Source organism: Pleurodeles waltl, chromosome 12 (assembly GCF_031143425.1).
Source record: "Pleurodeles waltl isolate 20211129_DDA chromosome 12, aPleWal1.hap1.20221129, whole genome shotgun sequence".
In the NCBI taxonomy this organism is placed as follows: Eukaryota; Metazoa; Chordata; class Amphibia; order Caudata; family Salamandridae; genus Pleurodeles; species Pleurodeles waltl.
Genome location: NC_090451.1, coordinates 221,833,904 through 221,860,931, shown reverse-complemented (window position 1 = coordinate 221,860,931; position 27,028 = coordinate 221,833,904). Strand labels below are relative to the sequence as shown.

At 44.5% G+C, this 27,028-nt stretch overlaps 1 protein-coding gene across 6 annotated transcripts in view; it reads left to right on the top strand.

The window, feature by feature from the left end:
- TERF2 (telomeric repeat binding factor 2) overlaps window positions 1–27,028 on the top strand; it is a 271,686-nt gene that overhangs the window by 235,317 nt on the left and 9,341 nt on the right. For 4 of the 6 annotated variants that reach the window (XM_069216855.1, XM_069216859.1, XM_069216854.1 and 1 more), the window contains 2 exons: window positions 12,157–12,242; window positions 22,400–22,620. In XM_069216855.1, the coding sequence (XP_069072956.1) occupies window positions 12,157–12,242; window positions 22,400–22,620 (307 nt within the window). The remainder of the gene's footprint in view (window positions 1–12,156; window positions 12,243–22,399; window positions 22,621–27,028) is intronic. The other 2 variants (XM_069216858.1, XM_069216856.1) reach the window with 1 other exon arrangement.

Here is a 27,028-nt window from a genome sequence, read left to right as displayed (position 1 = left end):
TTATAAGATTTTGAGCTAGTGCTTTGGAGGTGAAAATATAACAATTCTACATTGAGTACTGTGTTCTGGGGGAAAGAAGTTATATTGTCTTGTAGTGGGGTTAGCAATTTTCCATGAGTCAATCAATGATTTTTGCAGTGTGGTTGAGCAAAAAGGCTTTGTGCATTTTAGAGGGAATAAATTTGACTTTGGATAGTCTATCTAAAATTGGGTCAGCAATGTGATTACAATCATCTCTCTTAGTAAAATATTCACCAGTAATATTCAAGATTTGTTTAGTGAGATCGGACCAAAAGGAATTATTTACCACAGGTGAACTATGCACATTAAGGATTGAAACAGGGATTTTGTCAATTAATAGATCAACTGTATTCCAACTTCCCTCTGTGTCTGTGGAGTAGGAAATGGTGGCCACATTCAGTTTCTTGTGAAAGAGAATTATAGTACATTTTTTCTTATGTACAGCATGAGAGAAAAATAAATGACAAACCCAATTTGTCTTTAATTTTACAGCTTCAATATCAGTTAAATGTGTTTCTTGAAGAAGAGCAATGTCTGTGTGTAATCTGGATAAATGTGAGAGAACTCTGTCTTTTAATTGGGTTATTTAAACCTTTAACATCCGACGAGGCTACTCTGAAAGATCACAATAAGAAAATGGTTGGATAAAACAGTGCTTACAATGAATAAACAGTAAATTGGGAAATTAAATGCAGTATTTGAAAAGAAAAAAGAGTCTTCTGTAAAATAGAAATTGCAAAAAGAAAAGGTAGAGACCGTGCAGAAAGGTAGAAGAAGGATAAAAGAAAAGAATAGACTAAACAGATAATAAGCAAGAAGAAAAAGATAGTGCAGGTCATAAAACTGACTGTAAGACATACCTAAGGGTAGAATATCCATGTGAGCACAGGGTGCGGGGGAAAAAACGAAAGACAAGACCGACACAGGGAATCTCCAGACTATCAGAATATCATGGTATGGAGAGATGCTGTAAAGAAAATAAATTATTAACCAGGGTAAGTAGGGATAAGGAACAACATATAAGCAGATATCCTATAGAGGTAGAGAAGAGTAATCAACTTTTTTAGCTATTCCATTAAATCTTCTCTACATTGATGAAGAAAAGATTTTAATTTCCCAGGATTAGCATACGTCGCTGCGTTATCTTTATAGGTCACTTTGAAATAGCAAGGATGAATGAGGTAATATCTAGCGTTGATAGCTCTGAGCTGTGGGCGAAGATCTAGAATTGTTTTGCATTTGTCTGTTGTAATCTTTGCAATGTACTAAGAGAAATATAGTTTGTGTGTGTACCATGTTATTTGCTTCTTCATTTTTGATACATTGAGAACCTTGATGAGGTCAGTATGTTCCAAAAACAAGATGATGACACCTCTAGGTTTAGATCGGAGTCCCAATTTATGAGCACATTGGATGTTGAGAGAAGTAGACAAAGGAAGATCTAGAACATCTAGAACTTTCAGAATGAATGCTTCAAATACTTGTAGGGGTTCATTGCCCTCCAGATTTTCCTTTAAATCATAAATTCAGAGATTATATCTACTGTTCCTGTTTTCAAGATCTTCAGTGTGTCTTTTTAAGTTGTTTATTTCCGATTGCATCTTGTGAATTGTGTATGCAGAATCTTTGATTTCACTGACCCTTTGCTCTAATTCAGAGACATGTTTGTCCATAAATGACCATTTATCTTCAAGGTTGTGAAGTATCTAAGCAGTATCATACATGAAAGGTTTCAATGCTCATATTGCTTTTAGTATTAATTCCTTAGATATAGGAGGCGGTTTTACTGGAAAAGGAGGATCTTTCTTTGGATGTTTATTTGAAGGCCATGGATGCTGTAGATTTATTTCTTGAAGACAAGAATAGACTGTGATCTCGCCAGAGGAGGATATATGCAGAGGTTTACAGTGATGTGCTCTCCCGATAAAACAGGTATCCAAGTAAAACTTGAGTGCAGATGTTCCAATGACAGTATTATTATGCAGGGAGAGGAGGTAAAGCAGAGTGTGCAGTGCACATACAGTACATAATATCACACCATCTGCAACAGTATTTTTTAAATAAAATTATATACTGTGTTAACTGAGCAAACCACAAAACATATTGCTAAAATGAGCTTTAACAAACAAATGTATTACAACGCAAGGAAGTCTATGCATGTTGAAAACAAAGCAGCGGCGCACATAATAAAATAATATTCTAGGAAAGACAAGTTTCTCATGTAAAGTCACTAAAATGACATAAGAAGTTAAGAAGAGAGCTTTGGATGAATGGAGGTGATCAAGCAGAGAGGATCCTCGTAAGGAAGTTAAAAAATCCTGGGTTCTTTTGTAGAGTGCCAGTAGAACTGCAAATAGGCGACTGTTAGCAAGAAACATGATGTGAAATTTAAGGATGATGAAATAAGCAAAGTGATAGAATGATTTGCTGACCTAAGTATCCAAAATCTGGGTATAACTTGTGAGTGGTGTAGGGCTACACAGTGCCACCTGCTGACCCATGGGAGCGCTTCTCCTATTTATCTGGCTCCTTTCTGGAGCCTGAGTAGTATTCAGAATGTATGGAATCTGCAGTTAGAGTATCCAACAGAAAAACTATTATCCAAGGTAAATAACTTTTCTTTCGTCCACCAGATATGGAACTGAAAATGCTCACTCTTACAAACATAGACACAGGATCAGCATTGAATGGCAGACATGCTGCTTCCCCTGAAAATCAAACCCTACAAACCATGAGCAAAGAGAAAGGGGAAAGGGAGGATCCTGGGTTTGGTCCAGGCTGAAACGTAGAACATGGGTTTAACAAAGAGGTGAAATGACTGGCAGCAGACACTGAGCTGGGCCAGCAAGAGTTCCCAAAAGTGAAAAAGCACATGCATTTTGGTATGCTGTAGGGCAAGCACTGCCATCTGCACTGAAAAAGGAAAGGTCCAGGAGAACATGTGAGGCCCCATTGTTTGAAAAGAGACAGGGGACCTGCAGGAAGAAGAGCTACTGGAGGTTGCGGAAAGGTCTCTGGGGTGAGGGGATGATGGGCGAGGGATATAGCACTAGAGATGGGATTTAGGCTTAATTTGCCCTCTTGTTCAAAAGAACAAGATGAAGTATGGTGACCAAGAATGTAAGGTGGTTAATCTGTGCTTATGGTTGTAGGTTATGTGCCTTATATTACATCCTCAGACCCTTATACAGGGCAGGAGAGCAGGAGAGAGCAAGGCAGAACAGGGGGAAAGGAGAAGGATGATAAAGATACCAAAGCAGGGGTGAAAAAGAACCTGCAAGAATTAAATGAGCAGATGGGAAGAGTAGTGTAGTGGAAGAAATAAATGCAAATCCTTCATGCAGAAGTGCTGAAATAAAGCTCCTAAGCAAGTCTTTGCACCTTCAACTGTTTTCTTTACAAATCAAGTACTGGCAACTCAAATAACAATGTGGGCATTTGATTCTGCAAGCTTTTTAACTATTGTAAGCTGCCCTGCAGTAGTCTATATTTGTACCGTTCTTTCTATTGTTGTTCAGTGTTTCCCTTGCAAAACAAGCACTTGCAATGCAATGGGTCCTGCATTTGCTTGAGTTGGATCTATTGGTATTGTAAATTCATAACTGGACTTTTCTTGCCACATAAATTGGTCAACCCTGCCTCATAATTTGGTCTTTTCCTGTCACATAATTCCAGTGGCCCTGCATATAAATAAAGCACTTCCATTTAGATTCTTCCTCTGTGTGCAGCCAAAAATGAAAATGTTGCCATTTAGTGCCCTAGTTTAAATATGCCATGCTAATTCCAGTAAAATACCACTTTCACCGTCCCACCATCAGAGTTGCCGGCTGGCACAGTTCCCAAAACAAGACTGCTACGGAGAAGTAACGAGAAATAAACTAGAAGGGTCACCGAAACATATCAGTGTCCAAACAGTCATAGTGTAACAAGCATGTTAAGTTGGCCTGAATCATGGTCAAAACTACAATAAGGAGAGATCAATAAAACACATACAATTATCAAATAAACCCAATAAAAACCTTTACCAGAAATAAACATTTGGCATTAGACTGTAATGCTCAGAACAGCCCCAGAAGGGCACCACAATGAAAAGTATTGCAGTGTAACCATATATTTAGCCCCTAGAGGGCATAGTACATTATACATTTTTAGGGCTAGCAGGGCCACTGCAATGATATTACAAACAAGACCATTAAAACACAAATACTCCCAGCTGTAAAACAAAAGTTCCAGCCATGAGAGAAGTTAAAAGGGGGTTATTATTTTGGGGTCCCCATTAACCGAGTGTGAGGACCCAGAAATTATCTAGACAGAGCAGGTTGTGATTAACTTTTTGAAGGTGATCCCATTGCCCTAGGACCACCACAGGCTGAGTTATGAGGAAAAATGTTTTGTAAAAGAATGCGCTGCTAAGCATTATGGGACGACTGAGTGAAGCAAATATTGTAGTATGTTGACTGTAATGCTCAAAACAGCCCTTAGAGGACACCACAATAAAAATATCATTTGTAAGAAACATTGGCATGTAACCATATAATTAACCCCTAGAGGGCAAAACCACATGCAAATAAAATGGCATTAAAGTAATGTAGTGCAAACATACATTTAGTCCCTAGAAGGCATAGTGCCTGGTACATTTTCAGGCCTACTGCATTACTAAGGCCCTTGGAATGCAAACTAATCCAAGCTGTAAAACAAATGTTCCCAACCATATGAGAGCTTAAAAAGGGACTGCATGGTGGGAGGGGTTATTATTTTGGTGTCCCCACTAACCTAGTGTGGGGACCCAAAGATGACCTAAACAGAAAGAGTGTGTTGTGCTCGATGTTTTGGTGGTGGTCCCATTGTCCTAGGACCACCACAGGCTGAGTTATGGGCAAACATGTTTTGAAAAAGAATGCTTGCAAAACGTTATGGGTCGAGTTTTCCCAAATGCAGTGAATATTGTAGTATGGCTCTCCCTCTGTGCCGGGAGAGCCCTGTTGTGGATTTCTGTGTTTTTTACATGAACCATTTATCAATTATGTGTTTTGGGGAAAGCTATAGCACCTGAGGGGGAGAGGCAAAAGAAATACTCTGATTAAGTAACAGTGTGAACAATGTGTCCCGCGCTCCAATACCGCCGTTGCAGTTTGCGCTGTTGGTGCTGTTCACACTGCGAGGGCCATGGCTGCCATGGAGCAGAAGGGGAGAGTCACAAGAAAAGAGTAATTCACTCACGCTGAAGTATATCAGCATTTGTGCAGGTATCCATATAACAGGGTCAGTCTGCAGGGTGGTAACAAAACCGCCCCAAGGCGGGACAAATGTAAAGCAATTACCAATGACATCAATAGACAAGCTCTCAAACGAGTGTTGTGCATGGTTAAAAGCCCACAATGCTTACAACAGATCAAAGCACTTGTGCACTCAACCTAAACAGTCATAGTGTTGAGCATTTTCTTCTAATAACTGACTGGTGAGGAAAACTGATTTACATGACTTCTTAGTGAAATAGTGTGACCAATGGTGACATTCAGAATCATAACATTGTCTTCAATGGACAAATTCAGAGTGCACATCTGCATCATTTTAGATTGCATCTATTTTTAAGATGACAAAATGGGCTCAAACTCAGTCAGAACTTGGCTATGTGGGAACTCTGGAGACTAGATTCAAGTTTGCCCCTTTGTCGTGACTTATGAATTAGGAAATTGTGTCTCCAGCAACAGTTCTGCTTTCCTTCACAGTTATTATGGATTAGTCTTAGAAATTTCCCTTGAAAGAGAGCTCCCTTTTACAGTCTGTAAAAATGACTGTTTTGTGGTCATCTCTAGGACACATTATAAATCAAAAAGAGATTTTGTGTCGCTTTACTGTCTGAAATGTGCTCACTCCATGTTTCTCTCCATGACATGCCTGAATAGTCAAATCTCCCTTTGCTGTTCCTGACATTGCTGACCTCCTTTTACTGTCCTTAACCCAGACTGCAACTCTGTAGGGTGTGTTAGTAATTTTTTGTAAAGATTTGGTTTTTACTTCCCATTTATTATCACATTACTTTCCTCCTTGGTGAACCAAAGCTGTCTTTCCATCACACAAATAGATTAAAATAGAGAAGCATTAACTCATTCTCCTCAAAAGTCATCTTGGAGCTGAAAACTAGTAGAGGCTGGGATAGTCTACACATGTGAGACTACCTTGCCAACACAAATAAGTATAATTTAGGACATTCTAGAATATCATGTAAAAGCCTTTTGCTTTGATCCCAGGTGGCAGTCTGCAATTTACTGTTGCAGGTTTGTGCCAAGAAATTTTAGAAACTGATCTAAAATGTGCTTCACTACATTGGAGGAGCAAGACAGTTGGTACAAACCCACAAGTCACATATTTTAAAGCAGTCAGTTCATAATGTATGCCCATAGTTGCAGGTGTTGGGCACTGACACTCTTTTTGGGGACTGTGACCAATTTTGTTTTATCATCAGACTGTGCCCTAGGGCAAGAGAGAAACAGGAAAGGGATGAAGGAGGTTGAAGAAAAAGCTAAGAACACTGTGACAAAGGGAGAAACCTGATGGCTAGAAACCTTCTGAAGTGAAGATATACAGACAGGAAGTGTAAGGGGGTGGAAGAAAGATGGAGGACTGGGCAGCCTTTGGTGTTCTGCACATGCTGCATTTATCAGTTGCGCTGGACGAATTAAGCAGAGGGAAGTTCTGCCATGTTGTGAGTTGAGTGGGTGTCCTGGTGAGATGTCAAGCACACCAGTGGATATTCTGGATAGTCTGGGAGAATAAGCAAGAGAATCAGGAGCCAGTGGCTAAAGCTACTGTTATTTAAAAGCAGCTAACCCTCAAGACAAAAATCATATTTCCCTCAGTCTGCATAGCACCTGTGATTTACCAGTACTCTTCAGTGGTACTATGCATAGATACTTTTACTGGGGAGTACTAATAATGATAAGTGCAAGATGCTTTCCATCAGGACACTTGTAGGAACAATTCACCTCCCAGAAAGGTGTTTGAGTCATAGACTACAAAGATCAATTTTGAGACACTGTTTCGGGAAGGGAGTTATGCCTAGGAGACCTGCTCATCCAAGTGGGTAATATATTATGTGCCTCAAGCATCTAAATGTCTTTTTGCAAGACTAAAATAGATTGGATTCCTTGTAGATCAACTGGGAATACATCTTCGAAGAAGTTACAGTCCTGAGTAAGAGAAGTGGTATTTAATCTTTGATCTGCATGCTGTTAAAAAGCCTTAAAGGCAGCAGAACCTTGAACAGTTCAAAAATTAAAGAAATTGGAAGATGGTGCATAGGAACAGGAAAGTTAGGACTTACACATTGATTTATCCCTGGCTTAGTTTTAAACCGGAGCTAGCTCCTCCCCTTCATATCTGGTGGGCAAAATTATGGTCTGTTTACGCAGATGAAAAAATAATTGCATTGGTGTTGGAAATTGGCCCCTTGTTACAGTAACACATACAGCTTTTGCCTGATATTTGCTGCTAACTTGACTGGATGTGCTGGGATCCTGCTAACTAGGCCCCTGTGTTCTTTCCCTAAAACTGTATCATTGTTTCCACAATCGGCACACCTCTGGCACCCAGGTAAGTCCTTTGTAAAAAGGTAACAGTGGTACCAAGGGCCCTGTGACCAGGGAGGGTCCCTAAGGGCTGCAGCATGTATTATGCCACCCTAAGTGACCCCCTCACCAAACACATGCACACTGCCATTGTGTGTGCTGGTGGGGAGAAAAAGGTAAAGTCAACATGACACCCATCCCAGGGTGCCATGCCTGCAATACACTGACTGTGGCATAGGTAAGTCACCCCTCTAGCAGGCCTCATAGCCATAAGGCAGGGTGCACTATACCACAGGTGAGGGCATAGCTGCATGAGCAATATGCCCCTTCAGCGGGTAAGTCCATTCTTAGACATTGTAAGTGCAGTATAGCCATATTGAGTACATGGGCTAGGAGTTTGTCCTGACAAACTCCGCAGCTCCATGATGGCTTCACTGAATGCTGGGAAGTTTTGTATCAGATTTCTCAGCCCATTAAACCCACACTGATGCCAGTGTTGGATTTATTTTAAAATGCACACAGAAGGCATTATAGAGATGCCCCTTGAAATTCAGCCAACTCTGTAGTGTGTGGCTGACCGGTCTATGGCAGCCTGTCACTACCAGACAAGTTTCTGACCCCATGGGGTGATAGCCTTTGTGCTCGCAGGCGTCAGGGACAACTCCTGCTCTGGGTCGAGGTTCTTCACACCTTCCCCCTGCAGGAACAGCAACACTTGGGGGTAAGCCTCAAAGGCTTCTGCCTGTTGTTTTGCTGCCTCAGGGCACTCCAGCTAGTGGAGATACTGTTCCCTTGACCATGCTCCACTTGTGGGGGCAGGTCTAGCGGGAAAATTAACACCAAGAGGAGTGTCCACCCCAGCTGGGACCACCCCTAGGGTGCCCAGAGCTGAAATGAACCCCGCCTTGCAGAATCCACCATCTTCTTTTGGAGAATGATAGCCAATAGGGTTAAGAATGTGCCCCCCTCCCCAAAGGGAGTGGGCACAGGAAGGGTGTAGCCACCCTCAGGGTCAGTAGTCATTGACTACTGCCCTCTGACCTCTGTAACACCCCTAAATCTAGTAATTAGGGGTACCCCTGAACTTTGTTCTTCAGAGTCCTGGCAACCTTAACAAAGAAGAACTGAAGAGCTGCACCAGCAGAGAAGACTCCAGACGACAACTGACTTGGCCTCAGCCTTACAGGCCTGTTTGCAGCTTCAAGATTCCTGCTACAAAAAGGTGACGCCTACTGCAGGACCAGCGACCTCTGCAAACCCCCAGAGGACTGCCTTCCTACCCAAGCACCAAGATCGTCTGTAGACAGCAGCCCTGTCCACAAAGAAACCTCCAGGAAGGACTCCAGACTCTCGGATCCGCGAGTCCTGCCCACTCTGCACCCAACGCCGTAGGGCACGAGTCCAGGTGGCCTACCGGTCCAGGGAAGGTCCCCAGGCGACTCTGACTTTGAGTCCACCCTGGGTTGACCCCACCTGACCAACACAATGACACCTGCAGTCGAAACCCAGAGGACCCCCCTGACTGCGAATGGCTCCGGTGAAGATTTCTCGATGCCTGAAGGTACCCCTGCACCTGCAGCCCCCTGGCCTTGGGGAACCCGACCAACGGTCCAGCAACGGTTAGTGGGCTCTCTACCTACCTGTCCAGCCATTGGTCTTCTTCAGCCGACTCCCTGGACCAAGCCTGCAGCATCTTTGTGTCCCCTGCGGTTCCTCCATTGAAAAGCATTGGGGCCCAACGCTGTGTTTGCACCCTGCACCCGACTGCCCCTGTGCCGCTAAGGGTGTGTGTTTGGTTCTGACCTGTGACCCCCCAATGCTGATCTAAACTCCCCAGGTTTGTGCCCTGAAGCCGTGGGTACTTACCTGCAAGCTGTTTCTTTCTAAGTGCCCCCAAACTCCATAGGATTCCACTAAGCACCCGGCACCAACTTTGCCCTCTGCTCCCAGCTGGCCCCATGTTGCTGGTAGTGCACCCTTGGTGTCTTCCTAAACTTTGACCTGTGGTCACCCTAACGCCTGAAGACTGGGATCGTAAGTCAAATACTTACCAGCAAACTGTGTTACTTTTTTCGCCCCTAGGACTGCATTGCTTTCTATGAGAAATTACACTGTCTACTTCTGAAATTAAAAAATATTACTTACCTGAAAACTGTTTTATCTGTGAAATCTAAACAAAGTGCATTTGATACTTGAAAGTGATACATTCTTGAAACTGTACTTACCTGCAACAAATATCCCTTTGGTTCTAGAAATAAAGTATATATCTTGATACATAAAGGTTGGCCTGGATTTTGTCATCGAGTGTGTTCCACATTTCTTGGCTTTGTGTGTGTAAATCAAATGCTTAGCACTACTCTCTGAGAAGCGTAACTGCTCGACCACACTACCACAAAAAAGAGCATTAGTATTATCTACTTTGGCCTCTGTAAAGTCTCTGGGGATCCACTGGACTCTGTGCACACCATAACTTACTTTGTTATAGTGTATACAGAGCCAGCTTCCTACAATTAGTACACAACAGTATAAGCAAGTTAAAAAACAATCTGTGCATCCTTCATAACATCTATGAAAGGAGGTAAACGTTATGAAGGAAGCCTAATGGGTAGACCCACAGTCCTCCATCACTCTTGAGTGGATGAGTTGTCTTCGACTGAGTTATCATCTTCTGAAGGCTAAATTATCTGCCTGATCCCAGCAAAGGTCAGGCCTGCCTCCATAGTCAATAAACTGTTATGGATGTGCAATGTACTTACCTACTTTGGTTCAAAGCTATATAAATGAGAAAGTCCTGTTCCGCTGTGATATTGTTGCAGTGTTAAACATGAAAATAAATAAAATGTTTGATTAAAGAAAAAGAAATAAAGGGAGGCTTATAGTCCTTGTTGTGTTGGAGACTAAGAAATAGGGAGGCTTTGTGATCGCAGGCTCAAACCATTTTTCTTCCAAAATCCCTTGGCCAATTTGACGTGTTGCTTCACTAGAATCAGAGCCTTTCGTAGGGGAACTGTGGTGGCTAACAGAGCCTACATGCCTATGTTCTACTGCATCAATTGATGGCATTTGGAGTACTTTCACTACAACTGAGAAGTACTTATTTGTAGATGTGGCTATGCTTACAGGTGCCATCAATGTACAGGTCAGGAAAGTCTCCCAGTGCTAACCTGTTTAGGAGGGCAATAGTACTATTTCATGGGCCCCCCTCATTTTTAAATATCTAGCCATCCATATATATTACAAAAGGGTGGATCTGGTTGAGGGCAATCTCAGAAGGAATAAAATGCCTATAAAAATATTAGCAAAAAAAGTAACACAAGATACAAGATTATTGAAGTCTCTACTCATGTGATAATATAAATGATATCAACAAAACAAGCATCAAAGTACATGTCTATTTCTTGATTTTGGTCAACCATTCTTGGCTTTTTGCATGAAGTTGGATTAGATGTTGAATTGGCTGAGACAGCTAGCGGAGGCTCCTAGGCAACAGACACTGGAGTCGGAACAGGATGCAAGGATAAATTCCTGAAGCACCTCTGTTCATCTCAAATTCACTAGAACGAGCACCATTGGGACTTAGAAATTACACCACTCCTGGAGTGATCTATATAGGTACCAGTGATATTCCCTGCGATTCAAAAAAGAGCATGGCTGAATGTATGTTCTGTAGGTTGGCATTAAAGGATTATGATAAGGAATCAGAAACCAGGAAGAATCACAAACTCTCTCTCAAGGTAGTATAGTCCCCATTGCTTCAATTTGCTTTGGGCCAATGCTTACCCTTCTATTCGTTTACCCAATACCCAATATGCCTAGCTGGTGAAGGTCACAGATGGGTTAGGGCCTTTAGATAGGGTACCTCAGTCCCAAAGAAGGTGCTCGGCGTCACTCCTGGTTTTGAAGTGCCTGTTTTGTCCTCCTAAAGCCTCTTTTCAAATCTAACATACCATTTCTATGGCATTTAATCTGCCATGCTCCCCCTGCTGTTAGTGAGCAAATCCAAATATAAATCATGGCAAGGCCAGAAGGTTCTGGCAAGAGGCACCAAATGGAAAAAACATTGAACCCATGAGGGTGCCCAAGTCATAGTGTAAAGGGCATGGCCATCTATACCTACTCAGCCATGCAAAACAACAGCTGTGCAAAGCTCACTCTTAACAGATTTGATAATCCGAATTTGGTGCTGCTTGTAGATGACAGTATATCCAAAAGTAGCAATTGGAGAAAATCAAAATGTATGAGAACATGTTATATATGATGAGTAATAATCACCACATTTAGAATTTAGCGGCACACAATTGGATCCCACATTGGTGCGCTGATTGACATGCATCCTCTGATTACAAGAGTGATGGGCGCAGATACGAATTTGAATGTTTGCTTGTGTCTTTTTCTTTAGTCAGGTCTACTAAAGTAGTTTATTTATGGTCACACGTCTTCAAAATAATGATTTATTTTGCACGCCTTTTTTAACCACTATTTTACCTTTAATGTACGAGGAGATTGATGTCATAATTGAAAAAGTAAGTACAATAGGTGTATGTAAAAATATCTATATTTTTTGTAGGTCATTTCGTTCGAAGTGGAACAGCTGTAAAAGTAAGGAAGAGAAGGACAACTGGAGTGATGAAGAGGATATGTTTCCGATAAAAAGTAAGCAGCTCAAAATTTGTCATTTTGGGTATGGTGGATTGATGTGATTGGGCATGAGGGCATGCATAAAAGGCACATGGTTTGTGATATGGATACTCACACTTGCTCTAGTGGTGAAGACTTGGAAAAGCATGCATAGTTATTTGTATTACTATTTTCGTAAAGACTGCAGCACAGGGTCCGTCGTTGGTGGTACTAATGTTGAATACTGGCATATATGTCCTGATGATGACGATGATGTGTTCATCATATGAGATCTTCTTGCTGAAGAGCTGCCACGCTTATTTGCTACACTTTTGGAGATCTTCTTGTAAACAGACTCGAAAAGGTGTTGATGACACAGCACATGTGAACTTCGTGGGAACTCATTTATACTAATGAGACGAAAACAAATCAGAGATGGCCTTTTGGAGCAGATTCCCAGCCACCTTCTATATGGCAGGCAAATAGCTAGCAGGAAGCAGACAAGCTGCAGCTAAAAGGGTTAAATTATTACTGATTTATTTTACGTTATCTGGCATTTGTATAGCTCACAATAACCCCTAGTGTGTAATCAGGCAAAGGTACACATTTGGTTGCAGAAGTATGTAAATTTAGTATGACCTGTGTGAGAAGAGTTGGGTGAGATGCACCAGATCCTGACATTTGGTCTAGTCTTATTACAGCATATGTGTTACTTGCTTGCTCTCTTGCAAGGTTGACAGTCCCTCTTTCACTGTGGTGGTTAGAGGCCAGCCGAGGTGGTAGAGTTACAGCTGCCCTCCACTGAGAATAAAACACTTTTTTATTTTTTTACAGAAACTCTACAGCCTGGTCATGCAGTACCTGAGCCTTTGCTTCCGTTCAGTGATGATCTTCCAGATACTCTGAGGTCTACATGGTTAAAACCATGTTGTTGCCTGCCTGTGAGGAGTCAGGTGGCCAAACATCCCAGGATGGCTCCTGGGGACCTCAATTTTCTCATGAAGTATCCCACTCCATAAAGCCTTATTGTGCAGGTGTTGCCCAGTAAAATGAATAATAATTTATTCTCACCTTTCCTCCTGATAGAGAATCTAAAAGGCTTGACGCTTTTGGGAAACATATGGTTTCTTAAGATAGTCTGGCATTGCAGTCTGTCAGTGCAGTATGTCTGTTGGACCATTATTCCCATGCCCTTTGGGACATAGCCAGATAGATCTTGCAGACAGGCCCGTAGGATTAGAGTGCATCTTTGGCCCAAATGATGCAAGGCGGGCAGGACAATGAAAAATATTTTGTCCACTTAGACTTTAATCCTCAGATTGCCTTGCTAGGGCTGTTGTTACCGTTGCGGTCCTTTGTCAACATGCCTGGATGAGGATCACTGGAATCTGATAGAGGCATCTAGTTGCAGATTCCTTTCCTTAGAATTTTTTAGCAGTTTGACCCTGCTGGAGTGCCCTCGGCTTCTGCAGGGTCGGAATGGTTTTTCACGCCGGTGGCTTCGGCCTTGGCTCCAAAGGGCCCCCATGGATCCATTCCTGGGTCCGAACCAGCATCTGTCGTACCACCTAGACCTTCCCCGGCGCTGGTTCTGAGGTTGACACTCACAAAGCCGCCTGTGCCCCTGGAGGGCATCGACCAAACCCTTATTGCCGACTCCGACACTGAGCCGGATTGGTGTTGTGCGATGCTGATTCCAACTTGGACAGGGGCCTTGCCCCCTATGTTGGATCCTGACCTGGAAGAATGGGAGGAGTCCCTGGACCCACTAGATTACCAGCTACAAGACCCTTTGGAATGGCGGATGGACCTTTGTGAAGCCAGTGGTATGGATACTTCCCCAGACAGTGGCATTATTTCTCCCCCTACCGTGGCTACAGAGAAGGGGCTGTCCTATTCTACAGTGGTGCGAATAGAGGCCGAGGTCCTGGGCCTCTCGCTGCCTTGGGTGGCAGTCAGGACTAACCTCCTTACAGAGGTGCTTCAGCCTGGGACTTCATTCTCTAAACCCCTATTATCCTTAAATGAAGCCCTTAACGATGTCCTGCTGGGTACCTGGTTCAAACCCAGCACAGGCGCTCCTGTGGACAGTACTATTGCCCGCCGCCATCAACCTGCTTCAACTGACCCCGCATTACAGGTGCAGCATCCCCACCCCTAGAGCTTGGTTACCCAAGCCTCTACATGCCAGGGAGAGTTCCCTTTCTCATCCATGGATAGGGAATCCAAGAGGCTGGACCAACTTGGGAAGATGTTTTCTTCCTCCAGCCTGGCATTGTGGTTCGTGAACACTGCATGCCTTTTGGGCTGTTAATCCCACACTCTGGGATACGATTGTACAAGTGGTGCCACAGGTCCCAGAGGAGGTCCGGGCTGTACTCCTTCAAGCTGTTGCTGATAGGAGGGATGCTGCAAAATTCAATATCAGATGTGGACTGGACACCACCGACTCACTGAAGAGCGTTTGCTTCGATGGTAGTCCTGAGGCACCATGCCTGGTTGAGGAAATCTGGCTTTTCGGGGGATGTCCAATCCAACCATATGGACATGCCCTTTGATGGCACCTGTCTCTTTGGAAAAATAGACTCTGCGCTCGAACGCTTCAAGGATTCTCATGCTGTGGCCAGGTCCTTGGGCCTCGAGGCTACCCCTTGGCCCCCTCAGTTTGCTTTTCGCCCCTTTTGTGGGTCCTACCATGTCCGTTCACCTTCAGCCACCATGCCATGCATGCCGCCTGGCCTCTATCTGGCCAGGGACACCGGATCCACTGTCCTAATGGATTAATGGATGAGGGAGCCAGCGGTCCAGCCAGTCCACCCCTTAAACCCCCAAACCCCCCTCCTCCTCTCCCAGTCTGTGTCCAAACTGTCCTAGTCTGACTGTTCACAACCAGGGACCTGTCAGAGGCAGCATACGCCATCACCTGCTCCTCCGGCAGTCCATCACGTCAGACAGGTCGGTTTTGCGGATAGTCCAAAGGGGCTACTCCCTTCCCTTCGGGACTACTCCTCCATCCATGCCACCATCCTATGATTGGATGATGGAGGAACACTTGGCACTTCTCCGCAAGGAGGTTATGGCTCCATTGGTCAAGGGAGCCATAGAAAGTGTCCCTATGCCAGAAATAGGTCATAGTTGTTATTCCTATTACTTTCTGGTGCCCAAAAAGACAAGGGCCTTATTCCTATCCTAGACCTTCGGTCCCTTAATCTCTTCCTCATGATGGAGAAGTTCAGAATGCTCAGTCTGGCTCGGGTTCTATCTGCCCTGGACCCAGGAGACAGGATGGTAGTGTTGGACTTGCAGTTCATGGTAGGCAACGAGCTCTTTCAGTTCACCGTGCTCCCCTATGGCCTTTCCAGCTCCCCTCAGGTGTTCTCCCAGGTAATGGCAGTGGTTGCGGTTCATCTGTGCAGATCAGGGGTTTTAGTCTTCCCCTGTCTTGATGACTGGCTGTTAAAGGTGGGCCTGCCCCAGACTGTTGTTTCCTAGATCCAGAGTACAGTGGACCTTCTGCATTCACTGGGGTTCATTATAGACGTGCCAAACTCACATCTGACTCCCTGTCAGATGTTCCCTTTCACCTGAGCTGTTCTAGACACAATGCAGTTTCGGGCTTATCCTCCAGAGTAGTGAGCCCAGGATACTCAAGCTATGATACTGATGTTTCAGCCTTTATCCTGAATTTCAGTGGTAATGGCTGTGAAGCTGCTGGGCCTCATGGCCTGCATCCTGCTGGTGATGCATGCCAAATGGCATATACAGGCTCTGCAGTGGGACCTGAAGTTCCAGTGGGCGAGGCATTAGGGGAATCCCTCCGACATGGTCCAGATCTCGGCAGGAACTGTGCAAGATCTGCAGTGGTGGCTAATGAACCACAGTTAGGTCAGGAGCAGATCCTTCTTCCTTCCCCAACTAGATCTGACAGCAGTGACAGATGCATCACTCATGGGATGGGATGGCCACCTCGAAGAGGCGGAGATCAGAGGCATCTAGTCTCCAGCAGAGTCCGGGCTTCACATCAACCTGTTGGAGTCCAGGACGATCAGACTAGCATTGAAAGCATTTCTTGCCTCTCTCAAAGGGAAAGTAGTGCAGGTGTTCAAGGACAACACCACCGCCATGTGGTACTGCAACAAGCAGGGCAGGGTGAGGTCATGAACCCTTTCTCAAGAGGCACACTGCCTCTGGACATGGATGGAACAGCAGGGCATATCCCCTGGTGGTTCAACATCTTGCAGGCTCTCTGAATGTCAGAGCGAACAAACCCAGCCGACAATGCTTGGATGATTACAAATGGCATCTGCATCCGGAGGTGGGGCAAGGTCTCTCTCAGCAGTCAGGAGAGCCTTGGTTAGATCTGTTCTCCTCCACAGAGAACGTGCAGTGTCAGCAGTATTGCGCATTGGAGTTTCCAAGGCGGCACTCGCTTGTGATGCTTTTCGGCCCGAGTGGAGCTCAGGCCTCTTGTATCGCTTTCTGCCCATACCACCTCTGCTCAGAGCTCTCAAGAAGATCAAGAACGACTGGGCCCAAGTAATGCTTGTAGCTCCAGACTGGGCATGAAGAGTCTGGTACACCGAGCTATTGAGCATGGCCATCGATCATCCGATCAGACTTCCCCTTCGGGAGGATCTTCTGTCGCAGCAGCAGGGGAGGGTTCTCCACTCAAACCTGTCCAGTCTCCTCCTTCTTGCATGGAGATTGAGCGGCTGCAGTTGACGGTAACCTCATCTTGGCAGCCAGGCGTCCCTGCACCAAAATAGTATACGTCTGTCATTTGAAGACGTTTGTGGCATGGTGTACAGATACCCCTCTCTCTGAGGTTCTATTGTTTATACTTTTGTTGGCCCAGCAGGGCTCTGCTTTGGGTGCTCTCAAAGGTTATTTGTCTTTAATCTCTTCTTTCTTGCGGCTGCCTGATCAGCGTTCTTTGTTTAAATCTCCTATTGTACATAGGTTCCCTAAAGTGTGTTTCCTCCTTCACCCATTCATTATGCCCCTGTGAGATTTGAATTTGGTTCCGACATTCCTTATGGTGCTCCTTTCGAGCCTTTCCACAATTGTCCACTAGGGCTTCTCCTTGTGAAAACAGCCTTCCTTGTGGCCATTACATCTGCCCACAACATGAGTGAGCTGCAGGCATTGTCATCTAAGCCCCCTACCTTTCCATTTATCCTGACAAAGTGGTGCTTTGCGCACGGGCCTCCTTTCTTCTGACAGTGGTTACACCCTTCTATTTTAGCCAATCCGTCACCTTGTCTAATTTTTATGTACCCCCACATCCTCCTAAGGAAGAGGAGAGACTACACTGCCTGGATCCAAAAAGAGTGCTAGCGTTCTACCTTGATCATACCAAAGAGTTCCAGGTGGATGATCAACTCTTTGTTGGTTATGTGAGTGTGAAGAATGGTCGTGCAGTGCAGATGAGAACCATCTCCAGATGGAGCATACTATGCATGAAAATGTGCTATGCATTAGCTAGTAAGCAACCCTCCCCGTCCCCTAGGGCTTGTGTGTTCATTCTACCAGAGCTAATGCTGCAACCACTGCATTAGCACGTGGAGTTCTGGTCTGGGATATCTGTCAGGCAGCACCATGGACATCTCCTCTGCACATGTTTAACAAACACTACTGTCTGGACAGTCGGGTCCATAGAGATGGGGACTTTGCCCGTTCGGTCCTGCAGGACTTCCTATTAGTTCGCAGACCCTCCTCTGGGGATGGTATTGCTTGGATATCTATTCTAAGGTAAGGAATCTGCAACAAGATGCCTCTATCAGATGTACAAGTTACATAACTTCGGTAATGCCTTATCTGGTAGAGACAATATTTAGTTGACGATTCCTTACCGACCAACCCATCCTCCCCGCTCTACAAACTGATTTCTAGGGACTGGGACTCCCCTTTCAGGGCCCAAGTTTTGATGCAGCAGTGGTCATAGTTCTTCATGGCTCTGCACTCTTGGTGTGGAAATTCGTGAAAAGAAACTGACATTAGCGCTCCAGGTGGCACCAATATAGGACCTGCAGCCTCTTTTCTGGCGCTGATGATGCTGATGATGGATGCAGAGCTGATCAACACCACCTAACTGCGTGCAGGGGTACTGATTGAGACAAATCTCCAGATCCAGACTGATGCCTGGGGAAACTATAAGGTAAGGAATCTGTAAATATATAAAAGCGTTACTGAAGGTAAGTCAATCAATCAATCAATCAATCAATCAAAAACATTTATAGAGCGCCCTACTCACCCGTAAGGGTCTCAAGGCGCTTGGGGGGGACAGGGGGGAGGCTGAATACTGTTTGAAAAGCCACGTCTTGAGGTTTTTTCTGAAGAGCAGGAGGTTCTGAGTCTTGCAGAGGTTGGTGGGGAGGGAATTCCAGGCCTTGGGGGCGAGGTAGGAGAATGATCTGCCGCCGGTGGTGGCGCTTTGGATGCGGGGGACTGTGGCGAGCGTGAGGTCGGCGGAGCGGAGGTGGCGAGTGGGGGTGTGGAAGTTCACTCTTTCGTTGAGGTAGGTTGGTCCAGTGTTGTGGAGGGATTTGTGTGCGTGGATGAGGATTTTGAAGGTGATCCTCTTGTCGATTGGAAACCAGTGAAGGGATCTGAGGTGTGAGGAGATGTGTTCATGGCGTGGGAGGTCCAGGATGAGGCGGGCGGCTGCGTTCTGGATCCTCTGGAGTTTTCGTTTGAGCTTTGAGTGCGGTGCCAGCATAGAGGGCGTTTCCGTAGTCTACGCCTGCTGCTGATGAGTTCATGGGTGACGGTCTTTCTGGTATCTATGGGAATCCATTTGAAGGTTTTTCGCAGTATGCGGAGGGTGTTGAAACAGGAGGAGGTGATGGCGTTGATTTGCTAGGTCATGGAGAGGGAAGGGTCCAGGATGATGCTGAGGTTGCGTGCGTGGTTTGAGGGTCTTGGTGGGGAACCTAGGGCGGTGGGCTACCAGGAGTCGTCCCATGTGGTTTTGTTGGGGCTGAAAATTATGATTTCGGTTTTGAGCTTGAGGTGGTTTACTTTCATTCATTTGGCGGTGTCAAGGAGACCAGCGTGGAGGTTGGTTTTGGCGGTGGTGGGGTTTCGGGTGAGGGGGATGATGAGCTGGGTGTCCTCTACGTAGGATATGATGGTGATTCCGTGTGGTCGGAGGATGTTGGCGAGCGGGGCCATGTAAATGTTGAAAAGGGTGGGGCTTAGGGAGGACCCTTGGGGCTGAACTTTGGGGTCTACCAAAATGAGATCTTCCCATGCTGCAGCCACCTGTGACCATTGTTGAGCTAAACACTCATTTGCAAGTGTGCATTTGGGATTTAGATCACTTTCCACACTCTAGAGGGATGCGAACTCTGATAAACTGGAAGTAATCTCGAAATGCCAAAACTCTTCAGGGCAGGGTAAGCCTTTGCCAAGGCCGAATTCACTGTGACTTCCAGGAAGATTTTAGTTTGCAAGTGCAGCTTCGTGGCACTGATCATGGCTACCAATTGGTTGAGTTCAACTTGTTGTAAAACAAATCCATTACCAGCTACTCATCTAAAGTATGAGTAAATATGTATTCCCCGACAACAAGGTGTACTACCACCACCTAGAGACATTTGGTAAATACCTTTGGTTCTGACTTTCAGTTGAAAATCTTTTCAACCTACTGAAAACCATAGATACGTGTAGTGAGTTGGATGCATAGGTTTGTGAAAATACACATCCTTGACACCTGCATGGTCATGTAATCCCACAGATGTAGCAGTTAGCAGGTAGCAGTAGCAATTTCTAGAAATAATGGTAGGTGTTGATTTGTCTTGTACTTTGTTGTTGACTGATGTTTGGGCACTGTATATTCATGGACATTTTTGGTTAACACCCATTTACTGGAGTGCTATTCTTGTGGAAAAAAAATCTCAGTCTTACCAAGATGATGTTCAAGGGAAATATGAAGGAGTCGGTGTTTCTTAACAGATGTCCTTAGAGCTTAAAAGCTTCTGATGCAGAAGTAAGTATTGCCTCAAAGACATAAAAGATGCTGGTTTTGAAGATAGCTTTCCTTCCTGAACAATTTCTTGACCTCTACTATGGTCTTTCTATGGGAGATGCAGAAGATCCTGTTCTAACTCCTACAATTATTATTCACTGTCATGGCAGGTTTACTTTGAAAATTAATCTGCTATGAACCACTGAGAGGCTGCACTCATCTCTACCCTTTTTCCTGCCACAGCCACCCTTTTAAAAAATATATATTTTATTCAATGTTTCAGAACCTTAACCCCACCCCCCTCACAAAACGTCACTCAACAACAATGCACTGTTTTGGACAATTCATTGCAACCTCAGTGCAAGTCACTTGTAAACACTGTTGTAAAACACAGTCTGTAAAAAAAACATTCAACCACCGGCTCCAAGCCAAGACATGTTTGCAAGCAATCAAAAATGCTAACACAATCGTATGATCCCAAGTTACATTATCCATGCTTCCCACACTTTTGGATGTTTAGGTAGGCACCCCCTCGCTTCCCATAGTAGCATTTCAAACATGCTACAGTAGCCTAGTCCTGTATTCAATTTTGTGAGACTGGGTGCCTCTATTGATAAGCACTACTGCACAATGTTGTTTAGCTAGGACTAAACCTGATCCCAAAATAGTCTGCAAATAAAATCTGTTTCTTTGTTATCTAGTATATTTTTTAGCAATATTTTTATAGGGCCAACATTATTTCAATGCCTCTGATAGTCTCCTACTTACTCTTTCTCAGAATCTTTCAATGGTACCTTGAATCTCAAAGAGAGGAGACATTGTTCCGCAGCTGCCTTGCACCAATGACACGTTAGGAAAGAGCCCCTCCCCTTCTGCCACAGCCTACATCTCCTGAAGTACACCAAATGTAATAAACTGAACTAAGTGTGACTGAAGTGGCATGTTATCACTGTTTGTTGTGTTCTACTGAACCTGTGTACACAGCAAGCATGTTAATTACTAGCATGCATTGCATTCCCTTTCACCCACAGTGTATTCATGTAAGCTGGCACAGGACTCAGGCATGCATCCAGTCATTTCAACCAACAACTGGCAGGCTCTACAGTAAGATGGCATATCCAGGGCCAGATTGGCAGTGACGGGCGTCGGACGTATCCCTGGGAGGATGGAGTGGTGGGGGAACTTTTTTTTTTTTTTTTTTTTTTTTTTTTTTTTTTTACTCGGGTGCCGGATTTGCAGTGGTGTTGCAATATCAGCCCCCCGTAACAAAAGCAGCAATCCAGCATAATCCACTCTCTCGTCTTTAGCATCTGTGTTTGTGTTTGTGTGTGTGTGTCTGTGTGTGTTTTTTCCAAGTCCGGCCCTGCACATATCCGCCAACACCAGGGCTCCTTTGTACATGTTTTTTTACTACATCTGACCATCAATACATTAGCCCCCTTATTGCTTGGAGTTAATCAGTTGGAATGACCTAAATAGAAAACATATTGATTACCAGTCCCCAGACTCTTTTAATTCTTGGGAGTATACAAGATTTGGTCCAATTCACCTTTAGGTCTGGGTGTCCACCAGATTCTTCAGAATATTTTCCATTTATTGACCCAAGTTATTTGGACTGCCTAAATAAACAAGTCATCTTAGTAAAAAGACACTTTAGCACGTTAGAGGCCCACCATTAGCCCACAACTCCTTCGTCTCTGCCCCATTGCCACAGCAAGTAGCAGAAGTGCAACCATCTCTATTTAGTGGCGTGTCCAATAGCAAATGGTTTCAAGAGTGATCCATTCACTTTCACTTCTGCCCTGGGTACTCTGTACAGAAAACACATAAACCTTACAAACTTCTGGCCAATATTCATCTGAGCCACTAAAAATAAGTAATCCCATGTCTTTTCGAAGTCTACTGCAGGATCACTAGTGTTGTCCTCTGCTAGCACTTATATGTTCTGAAGCGTTTATTATTTTGTCAGGATGAGTTTTCTGGCATAAAGCGGCTTTTGTCTTGATGAATTACAGATTTATTTATCCCCTTTAGATGGTTCACCAGTACCTAAGCCAGTATATTCTCTTCTACATTAATTAGAGGCATGTGCTTCAATGGCCCCTATCAACCACATAGCCCAGGTTTAGGATTAAGCTACTAAGACCCCTTTTTAAAACCTACCCATGAGGTGGTTGTTACTTGGAACTCACCACGCTGCAACATTTTCTCTGGCTCCTTCCAGCAACTGCAACATTTCCCCAGCTGCATCCTCTGAGGGCGGCGAGCCTTCAGCCTGCACAAGAAGTAAGAAAGAATCTCCCTTCGAGTGAAGGAGTCACTCTCCTGCATCTGCAAGCACCAACTGCAACGACTGGCTGCATGGATTTTCTCTCCCGGAGCTGCGTGGACCCTGCATCACAAGTGGTGGTCTGGAGTGGTTCCCTTGGTCCAACTTGGGAGATGGTAAGTCATTGCCTCTTCTTGCAGGACACTACCCCTGTGCACTATGACTCTTGCAGATACCACGGCTTGTTTGTGCCTCCTCCAAGGGATCTTCAGGCTCCGTGTAGCCCCAGCCCCCAGCACTTCTACCTTCAATGCACAGTTTCCTGCCTGCTGCTCCAGCGACATAGGACACTTGTTCAGGTGTGCTGAGTGGTCCTCACTGCGACTCCTGTGCCTGATGCCCATGGGTCGCCTGTGGGGGCTGTCTCCTCTTCTTGTGACTCTCCCAGCTGCTGAGGGTCACCCTAGGCTCTCCTCCTTGGGTCGAGTCATCTGGACCTTGCTGGTGCCCTTCAGTCTTGCAAAACCTCTTTCTCCGACTCTTTCATTTGCCAAGGCTTGTTAGTGGTCTTCCAACACCACTGTCAGACTGCATCATCACTGCCGACATGGGACATCACTTGCATCACTTTTTGAACTCCTCTTCTGCTCCTGTGCTGCACTGCTGACTTATGTCCACTGTCTGCCTGGTTCCGCATCCACAGAAGGGTGGGTAGTAGATCCTGCCACAACCAGACACTCCAACTCGAACTGGACCTGGCCCCCTTCCTTTGCAGGTCCTCTTCTGCCAGGATCCACCTTTGGGTTCTTCTAGTCCTGGTTGGCTCTTTCATCTTCCTATTCCAAGTCCTCATGTTGGTTTCGGGGAAAACCAGGTACTTACCTCTGCTCTCCTGGTTGCTGGACGTCACTCTGGTACTCACCTCTTGGGGTTCCTAGTTCCTCCACCTCCCCTCTACCGATTCCACTTCCGTGGGTGGGGGACTGCCTTTCACATTCCACTTTTTTACTATATGGTTTATCCCTCCCCTAGGGCCCTCACTATTTGCTAGTGCTTTTACCAATGCCTATTGCTTTCTATAGTATTTACTGATTGCTAATGTGTATGTAAAAGTATGCTTACGTACCTCCAGTTAGGGAATTGCCTATACAGTATTTTAGTATTTGTGTTGCTATAATAAAGGATTTTTATGTTTTTAACGATGTGTGGTTCTTTTATGTGTGTAAGTGCTGTGTGACTATAGTGGTATTGCATAAGCTTTGCATGTCTCTTAGGTAAGTCTTGGCTGCTCAGCCACAGCTACTTCTAGAGAGCTATGGCTTCCTAGACACTGCCTACACTTCACTAATAGGGGATACCTGGACCTGGTATAAGGTGATAACACCATAGGTGCTCACTACACACCAGGCGAGCTTCCTACAGCGGGACCCATCAAAGGGCATGTCCATCAGCGAAGCCAGCACATTGCTACAGAAGGACAAGTTACTTCCCGCCAAGGTCGCTGAAAAACTAGTGAATACCCGCCTGTCTCACTACCTAGAGGAAAGCAACGCACTCAACACCTCCCCGTCTGGATTCCGCAAGAACCACAAATACTGAGACCGCCCTCATCGCATGTACTGACAACATCAGAACCAGAGTTGACAAGGGCGAGACCGTCGCACTCATCCTTTTGGACCTCTCCGCTGCCTTGGACACTGTCTGCCACCAAACACTTGGCACACGCCTCCACAACGCAGGTATTCGACACAAGGCCCTTGACTGGCTGACCTCCTACCTTACCGAAAGAACCCACCCTTTTCAACATTTACATGGCCCTGCTAGCCACAAGGGACCATAAAAAATGATGCATCCGTCAAAGGTTGCATACTAAAGGGATACCAATTCATGAACAGTGGACGAACAGAGAACATTGGAACCACTTTGATTTGTAGAAGCTATGTTGGCATATTTCCTCTATTTAGGTCTAGGAATAAGAATAATCCCTGTAAGGGTACCTGAAGGATCTTCACTGAGTCCTACGCTTTTTAATATCTATGTAATCCCGTTGACTAAGCGAGTGGAATCCTTTGGATTTAAGATCCTGTGTTATGCCGATGATACCCAGCTTGTAGTATCAATAGGACAGGACCTTGAAATAACCAAAGTTAGTTTCTAGGAATGCATGCAGGAAGTAGCATCCTGGATGAAACTAAATTGTTTACAATTTAATGAAAGCAAGACCGAGATTATGCTGTTTGACAAATCCAATAATTTTTTGATGGAAGACTGGTGGCCTTCTGAATGTGGAACAGCTCCCTATCATAAAACTGCAATAAAGAATCTTGGTATCCTTCTGGATGACGAACTCAGAATGGTAAACCAGGTTAGTTCAACCCCCCTCTGGCACGTTTTGGAATTCTCCATATGGTCAAGAAAGTCGTAACATGGCTCCCTATCGAATGCCAAAAGTCCACCCTACAGGCACTTATAACTGGTAAATTAGACTATGGTAATGCTCTTCTGGGAACGATCAATGAGTCACTCTTAGCCAGACTCCAGGTGATTCAGAATGCGGCAGCCAGGTTAATCTGTGGTATTCCTCCCCAGACATCTTAAGGTCCAATCGTAAGCTCTCTACACTGGCTTCCCATAGAAAAGCACTGTATCTTTAAGCTTTTCTGCTATGCCCATATAGGAGCCCTGCATAGGAAAGTGCTGGCCTAGCTGCACTCTAGTATAATGTTTCACCATCCACCTAGGAGTCTTAGATCTGAAACATCTGCTATGCCCTTACCGTGCCAAGCAACTCGAAGGGGAGGTCGGTCCTTCTCCTATCTGGCTCTTTGTCATTGGGACTTGCTACCTCTTCAAATTCGCACTTGCCAGAATTTCAAAACTTTAAAAAAAACTGGTTGTTCTAAGATATTAGTCAGAATGTCCGTCTGGTGGAAGCCTAGTGCCAGGATACTCCTCTGGGAGTGAGCTGTTGGGCTTTATACATGTAAAAGTAAATTCCAGTCATTTCAGTAGAAACTTTACAGTAAGAAGGTTCTAATTTTAACTGACAACATGACTGACTGCTGTGCATTAGTTACAGACACAAGGGGGCATACATTCATCACAGTTGTCGCAGATAACACAGGACATTATGGTATGAGTTCACACCCTCCATATCCATTTACTGGCAGAACATCTCCCAGGGAAAATCTGTGATTTTTCAGAGCTCATACACTGAGACCTTTAGACAGTGCACAAAAGGAGACCAATTTGATGGTGCTAGAAAATTATGTTCAAAAGTGATGGACTCTGTCGACCTGTTTGTGACACACTCCAAGAACACCTGACCTACCTAGGCCTCAAGATTCCCATAACGCCTGCTCTGTGGATAACTTGCTTAGGAGTTTTGCTTGCGCTTTTCTCCAGTTGCCTCTAACCTGGAAATTGCCTACAAAATGACGTGGGTATCAATGGTCCTCTGTGCTCCGATGTTAGCCAATCAGTTATGGAATTTAGTACTACACATTTCTATACAGTCCTTTCAAAATCTTATACTACAACAAGAAAGGATTGCTGTGTTGGAATCCATAAATCCAGTAATTTGACTCCTGAAATCTTAGAGTTTTGGTACCTTCACATTTCTGCTGAGTATGTGGCAGTTCTGAAGGAGTCTCATTGACCTACAACCAGAGAATGCAATGCTCCCAAGTGGACACTTTTTGTGCACTGATGCACAGCTATACACACAGATCTTTTTAAAGTGGTAGTACAAGATATTCTAAAATGCAGTTTTACTCTGTCAAAAATCAGCCCTTAAACATGGCGGGATATAGGTACAATTAGTTAACTATGCACCGTTTGAAATAAATGTGGAATTTGGTAGAATTGGTGTCAGTTACTGTTTACTTGCAAAATTTAATTACAGTCCAGTCAGAAAGATTTTATGGGAGATAAAACAAAAAAAATACCACCTTGAATAATCCCTGCAAGCTTTTAGATTGATATGTGGGCCTGTCTCCTCATGAGCCCCACCTTTTGAACTTCTGCATTCTATTATAGTTTGCTTCTCTCATCAAAGGCGGTTTTCTTTACACAGAGTTAGTTACAAGCTTTATGAAAAAAGATATTTTCATGTGTATTAGGGCAGAATTGTCTTATGCGCTCAACGCACATATTCATGCCGGATGTTTAACAATTGCGTACAAATCAGTCAATTCAAGTTCCATCTTTTTTTAAATAAAATTACATAAATTACATTTTCTGAATGATCTTTATATAGTTTGATGTAAGAGCTCTTATTTACAACGTTGACCAAACTTGTATACTATGAAAGACTAAGAAATTGTTATTGCCTTTTACCTGATAGACTTCTAGTCGCAGATTCCTTCCCTTAGAATTATCCCCAGACATTTGCAAGCAGTAGGTGGCGTCATTCAGCTCCACATGACCTTGTCTGTATCTTCCGCACTGGGAGTGACATGCACAGTGCCTATATAGGCACCACCGCAGCATGCTGACATCAGTTCTTTTCTTTCCGCGCCAGTCAACACAGATCTGGAAAAGAGCCACCTCTTAGTCAATTTTTGACTAACTTTTTTCATCTTT